Source organism: Coenobita brevimanus, chromosome 22 (genome assembly GCF_032717465.1).
Source record: "Coenobita brevimanus isolate Jiangsu-jjx chromosome 22, ASM3271746v2, whole genome shotgun sequence".
In the NCBI taxonomy this organism is placed as follows: Eukaryota; Metazoa; Arthropoda; class Malacostraca; order Decapoda; family Coenobitidae; genus Coenobita; species Coenobita brevimanus.
In genome coordinates this window covers 40,094,219-40,104,933 of record NC_136975.1, presented here as the reverse complement: position 1 = coordinate 40,104,933, position 10,715 = coordinate 40,094,219, and the positions used below count along the sequence as shown (strand labels likewise).

The following is a 10,715-nucleotide window of genomic DNA, read 5'->3' as shown; positions in this document are numbered from 1 at the left end:
CCACCTCACCTACATACACCCTCTTAGTCAGTCTTTCATTCTCCATTCTCTTCACATGTCCAAACCACCTCAGTGTATTTCTCCTAATCTTTTCAACCACATCCACATCCACCCCACAGCGTTCCTTCACTTCTTCATTCGTCAACCTGTCCCTCCACGTCACTCCACATGCTCCTCTCAAGTAACTCATTTCCACTGCTCTCACTCTTGACTTGTTCCCCTCTTGCAAGGTCCATGCCTCGCTTCCATACGTCAGGGTAGGGATCACAATACTATCATGCAGTGACTTCTTAACTTCCATACTCACCTCCCTATTTCTCATCACTGCTTTCAGTGTACCAACAACCTTCCTTCCCTGCTGTACCCTTTCACGCACTTCATCCCCCAAAGTTCCATCCTTACTCATCACACTACCCAAGGACTTGAATGCACTCACATTCTCCATATCCTCACCATCCAACCTCACTGCACACTCTGTGACTTCATTCCTCTCAAACACCATAACTTTACTTTTGTTTACATTAACTTTCAGATTCCTCCTCCTACACACTGTCGCAAATTCATTCACCAAACCTTGCAACTCCCATTCATCTTCACTCAACAGTACTGTATCATCAGCAAACAACAACACCGGAAGCTTCCAAATCTCACCCTCATTCATTAGGGCCAGCCCCACATCCACTGCCCTACCCTGCACCTCCTTTACAACCCCATCCATGTATATATTAAACAGCCATGGAGACATCACACAACCCTGTTTCAGTCCCACACTGAGATCAAAGAACTCACTCAACTCACCATCCACTCGCACCGTAGCCCTAGCTCCCTCGTACATACTCTTCACAGCACTCAACAATTTCCCCTCCACTCCATATATTCTTAATACCTTCCACATACCTTGCCTATCTATTCTGTCATAAGCTTTCTCCAAGTCCATGAAGGCAGCATACACTTTCCTTCCCTTCTCTAGATACTTCTCCACTAAACATCTTAGAACAAATATCTGATCTACACACCCTTTTCCCTTCCTAAATCCCCCTTGTTCTTCTCCAACTAGCTCCTCTGTCATATGCCTAACCCTATCAATGAGTATTCTACCATATATTTTACCAGTCACACTAAGTAGGCAAATACCCCTATGGTTACCACATACTTCTCTCTCCCCTTTTCCTTTGTATAAAGGAACAATTATACCTGATTTCCAGTCCTCTGGAACCCTTCCCTCTTCCCAAGCCAATCTACACAATTTCCATATCCACTCCACAACAATCTCACCCCCATACCTAAGCATTTCACCACACACTCCATCAATTTCTGGGGCCTTTCCCAACTTAATATTCTTCATCGCTTCCACTACTTCCGCCCTACTGATCTCTTCCTCCCTCCTCTCATCTCTTCTTCTCCCAGCCATTCCCCAACCACTTATACTCGCACTGCTCTCACTCTCCACATTCAACAAATCCTCAAAGTGCTCCTTCCATCTCCTCAGTTTCTCTCTCTCTTCTCCACCAACAATCTATTATTCCTATCTTTCACTCCCCTACTATTTCCCCTTTCACACTGCCTTACTTTCTTTACCTCCTTCCAAAACAATTTCTTACTCTCCCTCCATTTCACACTCAGATTCCTCCCAAACTCTTCATCCACTTTCTTCTTACTCTCCTTCACCAGTCTCTTAACCTCCCTTCTCCTGCTCACATATACCTCTCTCTTCTCTTTCTCATCTTCTCCCCTACCTCTACTCGCTAACCATTCACTATATGCCTTCTTCTTTTGTTCCACAGCTCGTTTCACCTCATCATTCCACCATGCTGTCCCTTGCACACCCTTGCATCTCCTCCTCACTCCACAAACCGCCTCACACGCTGCGCCTATTTCTTCCGTGAATATCTTACATACGTCTTCCACCCCTTCCATCTGCTCTAGCTCATACCTTCTCAATCTTTCTTCCACTATGCTCTTACACTCTGTCATTTTCTCACTATCTTGCAATTTCTCCACTCTTCTCACAGGAGTTGCTTCCTCCTGTCTTCCCCTTTGTCTCCTCAACCACTTTCTTTGCAGCTCTACTTTGGCCATCACTAAGTGATGGTCCGAGACTCCATTCCCCCACCCTCTCCACACTCTTGCATCCAACACTTGTCTTCTCATTCGCTCATCCACACACACGTAGTCTATCATTGCCTTTCGTTCAACAAATTCACCATCCATCCTCCTCATTACTCTCCATGTATACCGGTGGATCATCTTATGCCGAAAGTAGGTGTTGGCTATTGCCGACCCCTTACAAGCACAGATGTCCACCAAAGCACTTCCATTCCCATCTACGTCAGCTGGCACACCCCACTGACCAACCACTCCATCCACTCGTACATTCCCAACTTTGCCATTCATGTCTCCAATCAACAGCACTCTCTCGCTCCTCTCAAACTTGTCCATACACGCTTCTACACTCGCCCAAAACTCATCTTTCACTCTTGCCACTCGATCCTCTGTCGGGGCATACACACATACAATGGCAATTTACAATGGTATGTGTGTGTGTGTGTGTGTGTGTATGTATGCCAATGGACGGGCTTTAAACCATCAACTCCTGTCAAAAGCTGACTTGGTTTTTTAGTGGGGAAAGACTACAGAAGGGACAAGGCAAAATCATCCCACATCTCTTCCTCTTCCCACGCAAAAATATCTTATGGAAATATTGCAAGATGGTATTTACTAACAATCTTAAGTTTCCTCTCCGAATTCTGATCTTTAAGTGCAGGAAAATCTAGGGATATCGTATGCAAAGTTTCTGCTCACACCTTTAGTTGTCCTTCAGCAAAGAAAAAAGAAAAAATACACTGATTGAAATATTTATCGTTGTAGAGATATACAGAGTACATCATAAAACAAAACGTGGTGGGTCTAAAGAGCCATGACACTTCCTAAACCGAAGATTTTTTCAGTAACAACAACAAATATAGAAACATTCTACGGTCTCCTTGTCACCCCTGTAAATCAAACTCTTGTGTTAACGAGAAATCAATTGTTTATAGGTTTGAGAATCCCTTCACAAGGTACTACGGGCAACTCGCGACCCTGAGTGGCATCACTGCTTGTACAGTCAAGGTCAAAAGTCCGCCTAACCAATCGCCTCTCCTACTCCTCACTTTCCTCTGCTGGCTAATAAGACTCAGGAAGGATTGTTTATGTTTCTACGGCAACGGACGATTCTATCTGACATCATGCATCAGGGAGGGAAGCGATGAACATGCCCTAAGTATGAAGGAGATGCAGTGTAATAGTTGTCTTGAACCATTTTGCTGTGTCATGCCGACTCTCAGATATACAGTACGGTAGGCATCAAAAGTCCTGTTGTCCCCACTTGCCTCTCTCTCCAAACACTTGTAAAATCAGTGTGTTTGGTTTGTAGTAAACAACGCTTATGACACTCATCTGAGGCCAAACAAATTCATCAGTATTAGTTGTTGCAGATTCACTTTTAGTATGCATGGAGGGTATATCAGGAATGGTGACAGGACTTTTGTATGTACACTGTACCTCTAAGATAACTGTTGATAAAGTAACGCCGCTTATACTATAAAAAAGTACATTACTTTGAACTCTGACATGATCTTATGGAGAAAAAAAAAAAAAGAGGCTGCATTAGAATGGTTGGCAAGCCTGGTCAGCAGGTGACGTTTGAGTTGGGCGGGATTATCCTCAATCAACCTTCACACTGGTATGAGGGGGTTAGTTAAGGGTATATTTAATTGCTCTATTTCACAAAATCTCTCCGTAGTAGGAAAAAGTCCACAGATGCAGTATTAGTTGTTGCTGCTGCTTAACCTTGATCTGTCTGGCAGAGCTGACCCGTCGACCACGGGTAAGCAACTGCTTGTGTGGCCGTCCTACATGCACAGTACAGTACGTACACCGTGTAGGGATCCAGTGCCCCGTTTGTGATACAAAACGCCTCGTTCGCCAGAGTCGGACATGGATTCTCCCTAGGCAAGGTGCAGGGAAATTTGAGGTTTGGTTCCCGAGTGGCCGCAGCAGCTGCTCCACTGAGGGTACACGGCCAAGGTTTCTCGGTGCCCTCGGCACAGTGCCACCACATGTAGGTCCCTCGTCAGCGCAATTCCTTCAGTCTGAAAACCCTTTTCCATGCAGAATAAAATCGTTTGGTGACTAATAAAATATGTCATCGGAGTGAAGTGGCTGACTTATTCACTACGATGATGTCCAGTTTGTTCTCGCTTCCTAAAGCAATTTTATTCAATTTGGAAAACACTTCTCGTACTGAAGGGGTTACCAGACTATACCTGACACCTCAATTTTGAGAAATCTCACCTATGCACAAAAAAATCGTCTAGAGGCAGCAAGAATGAATATACAGAAGACGTTGTCGGGCTGAAAGGGTTAAGTGGTGAGTATACCATGCATTTTCCTTCCTTTGCCTTTCCTGTAACACTAATTCTCAATTACAACTGGGAAGTAATTTTCTTCAGGAGGAAATGGAAAATGTGAGTGCGTTTAAGTACAGTAGGCTCGCACAGTGCACGTCATCACAGTGCGCGATTCGCATTGTGCGCAAGTGACCAAAACTCATAACCAAAAACCCTTGAATGCGCGAGTTTACCACACAGAACGCGAGGCGGAGGCAAGGAGTGGCTCAAAAATGCCATTTTCTACTAGTGCATGACCACCCCTAACACAGCGCGTCACGTGTCGTCATGTTGATGTGCAGAAATTCCCGGGCATTCTACTGTTGAGGATGAAGAGGATGCAATGTCAGAAGTGTCAGCATTGGACTTTGAAGGATTTATGGCCAAAGTGAGTGACTGATGCTCCTGGGGAAGGTGCTCAAGAGGAGTCTGGAGGGAAGTGTTGGTGCGGTGGAAGGTGCGGTGGGGAGTGCGGCGCTGTAAATGTTGCCGCGCCTCGGAACCCCTGTTATTTAAGGTCATCAGGCCTGTCGTCTACTGTTGTTAAGGTGACTACCCACATTTCTGTTATTGTAGCTATAGCTTTAGTACAATGTCTGAAAAATGACCTTTATTATGTCTCTAAGAGCCAAAAAATGTCCAGGTATGAGGGGGTACCGCCCATATGTAATTATTCCCATAAGATTATGTATTCCCAGCAAGCGAATTCCCAGTGCACGAGGTCGTGGACCGCCCAATCTCTTGCGCACTGTGCGAGCCTACTGTACTTAGGTAGTGTAATGAGTAAGGATGGAAGTTTAGAGGGTGAAGTGCTTGAATGCGTACAACAAGGAAGAAAGGTTGCTGGTTCCTTGAAAGCAGTGATAAGAAACAGGGAAGTGAGCATGGAAGTGAAAAGGTACATGACAGTATTGTGATACCAGCTCTAACGTATGGAAGTGAAGCCTGGACGTTGTTGGAGGGAGACAAGTCAAGAGTGAGAGCAGTGGAAATGAGTTATCTGAATGGAGCATGTGGAGTCACATGGAAAGACTGACTGACAAGTGAGGAAGTGATGGGGCGTTGTGATGTGGATATAATAGGAAGCGTCAGGAGAAACATTTTGGTGGTTGGCCATGTGGAGATGATGGAGAGTGAGAGACTGACGAGTGAGGTGGATGGGTGGAGAGGGAGGAGGAGGCCAAGGATGAGATGGAGGGATGGAGTGGAGAGGTATATGAGAGAGGGGGGGTGTAAGCTGGGAGCGGGCAACGTAATGGTGGGGGACAGGGTGACATGGAAGTTATTTGTTTGTGGCCACCCCTTAAGGGATTAAGACGTCTAAACAAAGATAGAAAAAAAAAAAAACTATATAGTAGGGGTGCTAGCCATTCACTAACTCAAAGGACTGCTGATCTCAGATGACTAAACTTAGCGATAAGCCAAACCGTTTCCTGTACGTCAAGAAGCATATACTGCATTGGGTGGTAATCGTATGACCCAGTGACGGCAGGTGGTGGTCTTGTGGGTTAAGACAATCCTGTCGGACTGTGACTCTTTTCACCGAGGGCCATCGTGAGACATCGAAGTTCACTGGAAATGCAAAGTTCGTTTGTGTGGCTCTCGGTGGCCACTGGTGAAAAGACCGACCCAGTTTGATGGCTCTCGGTGAAAAGACCAGCCCAGTTAGGTGGCTCACAGTGAAAAGACCAACCCTTCCTTACCATTTTTTTTTTTAATTATTATTATTTTTTTTTTGCAGACAAGACGTTGATATTCTTTTAAAATGATTTCTGTACTGTACGTACAGACTAAACCCTGTCAAACAGGACTCGTAATGGTCTGCTTCTGAGCAACTGCCGCGGTTTCTTACTCACATAATGCCACTCAGGGACAAGCGAGGGTGGTCAATCTCACCGTCAATGTTAGGACTAAGAAGCCTATCTCCGGACCCCCACGCTCCTGACGGGGCAAAGAAAGTTCGGATGATCGACATGACAGATAATTCTTCCTATAAATTCATTCATAATGATGTCTGGGAATTCTCTCTCTCTCTCTCCTCCAAGATTCACTAACAAACCTAACATCAGATAGGTCATAGTCACTTTTAGTTTTTGCAGAAAGAAGGAGAGCAACAGATGCACTAGGTTAAGAGAAAATTTACTCCCCTATTATTCAAAAAAAAAAAAAAAAGTACTCAAGCCTACATACACACAAGCTTATAACCCCCGCCTCCACCATGTCGTCTAGTGTATCCAAGCAGCGTGTTCGTAGCAGGGGGTTCTTCAGCATGTCGTACTTGAAGTGTCCCTCCCACCAGGCCTCCAGTTTCGCCTTGGTGTCCTTGGCCACTAAATCCTCAGCGCTGGGGCCATCTGCAGGATCGATCATTAACAAGGGCAACATCATCACGGCAAACATAAGGCCATACGCCATCTTATCCCGGAACTCCGGCATGCTGAACGGCATCTCAGCTTAACCCGCCTGGATGAAGCTGCTGAAGGTGCTGTAGTAGCAGGCCAGGAAGGGGTCCAGATTTGGCTTCCTGACATCTGACGACACGCTGGTGAAAAGGAAGTAGGTGAGGTCCGTGCCAGGGGAGGCAACGCGCGATATCTGGTTTTCCAGCAGCATAACTTCAGCTGGTATGCTGTCGTCATTGTACCTTTACGGCAGAGAGCCCAGTATGTCACATTTAGTCATTGTAGTTTTTAACTCCTTCAACATAATGATTTACCCATTTAATTCTTTCTCCTGACAGGTCATCGAACATATGACTAGAAGAAAAAGGTGACAAAGTTATGAACTGTCGCAGAAAATTGTTCCGCCATAAACCTCTCTCAGGAACTGGGAAATAGTTATGTGTCCACCAAGAGTTTTTATTTTTGTGGAAGAATATAAATGTATTATAAATGTATAACCCGTAAAATATCCAGTACAGTAGTATCTGCAATCAACCACTATTGCTGCAAATATTTAATAACGGGATAAAACAGGTCATATTCAAAACTGCTCCAGGTATTTTACTACTGCACTGGTCAAAATATCAAAGAAGTAAAGATCGGTTACTTGAGCCTGGAAATGCAGGGCAGTGATAAAGTCATGTCCTGTAATATATACTTTTTTTCCCTACTGTAACAAATGACATGCCTGTATTCTAGAAGATTGAGGAAGCTCCCAAACACCTCCTCCTTAGCAACTTATTTTTTTAGATATGGGTGGTTAATATCCTCTTGTATGTTATTAAAGGACAGTATGTTAATACTGAGGGGATTTTATGTAACATAGAAGACTACAGCAAATTAATATGCAAAAAGGGTGAATTCCCCAAGCTAGGACCACTGGGCCATACAGCTCTGCAGGGCAAGGAGAGATCCTAGGAGAGACCGCTACATCTCTCACCAGAACGACGCTACCCTGGTTCGGGCTCGAACTGCTAACTCTACGGTCATACAGTGAAAGCGTTGAACTGCTAACTCTACGGTCATACAGTGAAAGCGTTGAACTGCTAACTCTACGGTCATACAGTGAAAGCGTTACCACTGAGCTATTCTGGCCCCAATTAAAAAAAAAAAAAGTTGCTTAGGAAGTTGTGTTAGCGAGCTTCCGTACCTGACGAGAATATTGACCTTACGATCCCAGCCCAACTCTTCAAGTGTTATAAGATATACATGGTGTGCTGTTAAGTAATGAGAAATTATACTTCAATGTATTTAAAATCAATCCAAAAAAATATACGACAATGGACCAGCTCATCTCAAGTGGCCATCACCGGGATAATGACAACTGGTGGGAGACATTTGTGGTCCCATTCCCTTAGTATTTGGAGGCTGAATTCTTCGACGAATTATTATTGTTCTATTATTAATATTATTATTATTATTGTAGCAGTTGCCGTTGTTTTTGTTCTTGTTACTGTTGAAATTATTATTATTACTATGACATCATCATCATCATTATTATTACCATCAAAGGCTGGTTATCCTATAACATGCGTGTACCCTCGTGCAGATACTTGGAGGAATACGTTTGTAGGCGTCAGCTGGACTACTCTCCATATTACAGAAACATTGAAATAACTAAGCTAAAGATGATGGTCAGGAGTAGAGTCCAGCTAGTGAAAACAGAACCCCAGCTCTCCCTAGCACCAGCTCTCTATCCGCGTCGGAGTAATACCCTTTTCATCTGGTGCCTCAATCTCTTCCCAATTAAAAAGAAAATAATAATAATAGTAATAATAATAATGATAAATTTTTGTTTGTGGGAAGACATGACACCATCGCTCAGGCAACTCTCTCATATTCTTCAATACCTAGCGTGTGTGGTCGGTTTGTTTACATATGACGGAACTGGGCCAATCCCACACTTTCAATACTAAGTTGTGGTTGCATGAAACTTTATACGCCTTACTTACAAGACGGGAGTGAGTCCTCTGGCTTATCAGTCAAATCAACTCTTTGACAACATTTGGCGGGCTCATGGCCTTTGGTTCCTTCTTCCTCGCATAAGAAAAAAAAAAAAAAAAAAAAACTGAGCCGATAGGGGTCTGGGATCTACATGAGCTAAGAAAAAAGCTCTGTTACAATCAATGACCCACCTGAAAAGCATGCTATTGTTCCGGCAGTCACCGTGGCACAGGACTTCAAAGGGCGGGACGCGAGTGATCTGATTCTGCATAATGTCGAGGCAGTTTTGTGTGTTCTTTTCAATCCACTTCGCTACCTTCTCGTACCCCCCAATCTTCCTCGGCATCACTATTGTATTGTCGTAGTTCCCGGCCATCATGCTGGTGTACATTTGTTTCTCTTCTCCGCCCTTGTTCAACCAGTCCTTTTTGAGGGAAAGGTACTTGTCTGTGAGGTCGCGCTCGGGCAGTCTCGCCTGCAGGACGTAAGACAAGGCATGCAATCTGGCCACCTCCTGCATGACCGACTTTACGTGCTTCATCCTGTCCTTAATATCGGTCATACATCTTAAACCCCTTGCCCTTAGGTCCTCCAAGAAGATAAGCACATTCAAGGGCTGCATACAGGAGTAGACGAACCATGGCACCCTTATTTCGTCATGTCCCCCAGCAGTCAGCATAGAGTTCAGTTCCGGGGCAATCTTGGTGTAGAAGTCGATTTCCTTGTCAAATATCATGTGATTAAACTCCTCAGGCAGAGCATCATCTCGACACGGGTTTATTTTGACCTGGCTCCGTTGGCCGGCCTGTTGGAAGTGGACCTGGACCCTGGTGACAACAGTGGCCACGTAGTCACCCTTCTCAACGCAGTCAGAGGTGGTGAAAGAGACGAGCTGGGCGGCATCACCTTCACACACACACCACAAAGCCAGGCAGGAGGCAGGACGTGTGTGCTGGGCAATCCCCAGGTCCTGTCCTCCCCATTTATTACTTTTTAACCAGCCCATACCCCACTGACCGGGCTAATGTATGGTCCGGCCTACACTACATGTGCAGGAAATCTTTGAACGAACGAACGAACGGCATCACCCTTTGTCTGCCCTTAGCACCGTCCTCACGTGGTCCTCCGTGATGAGAGTCAGTGGATCCTTCGGTATGTATCCCCGCTCTGTCACTGCAACATCAGCACAAGCTTTAGTACCACGGTGCAGTCAATAAGTGGAAGGGTATTATAAGGGAAATTATTAGCTGGAACAGCCAAAATAGGGAAATTGTTACGGTATATGCCTAGGTGAAATTAACGGACAGAAGAGCCAAAGTGGGGAAGTTGCTGACCAAGAGAAAATTAGTAGCCTATTAAAAAAAAAAAAAAAAAAAAAAAAAAAAAAAGTTATGTGAGATGGGTAGTTAATAGTTTTATACCTTGGTCAATTGCAATTAAACCTCAATGAATACTAACATCAAGTAGCTACAATTTGAACTGGCAATATGTCTAGGGGAAATTAAACCACAACCAAGATATGATACCAAAAAATTGCCAAAAAATGGAGAAACTGCTATGTGATTAGGGATATTCAATAGCATCATCCTTAGGTTAGCTGCAACTACACTACCATGAACAGTACCACATAACAATTGAAAAAATAAAGACAACTGTTACGTGATTAGGTGATTGTAACAGTTAGCCTAACCAAACAATGAAAATGCTATGTGACTACGAGAAATTAACAGCCCTGAGTCAAAAAGTGGGGAAGTTGCTATATGACTAGAAAAGAAATGACAGCCATAAGCCTCGGTATACTGCAACCACAATACCACCACTACAGCCGGTGGTACTGGGTCACTCGAATATTAAGTGATGGTTGCGAGGAATTTGATAGCCCTTTGTTATGACGCGGGAA

General features: G+C 44.4%; 1 protein-coding gene across 1 annotated transcript; it reads right to left on the bottom strand.

Moving 5' to 3' along the window:
• Window positions 1-6,884: 6,884 nt before the first annotated feature.
• LOC145392474 (uncharacterized) lies at window positions 6,885-9,551 on the bottom strand. The gene is made up of 2 exons (XM_080266870.1): window positions 9,007-9,551; window positions 6,885-7,074 (listed from the first exon to the last, which is right to left on the bottom strand). Exons 1-2 carry the CDS (start codon window positions 9,549-9,551, stop codon window positions 6,885-6,887), a joined length of 735 nt encoding a protein of 244 aa, XP_080122996.1.
• Window positions 9,552-10,715: the final 1,164 nt, after the last annotated feature.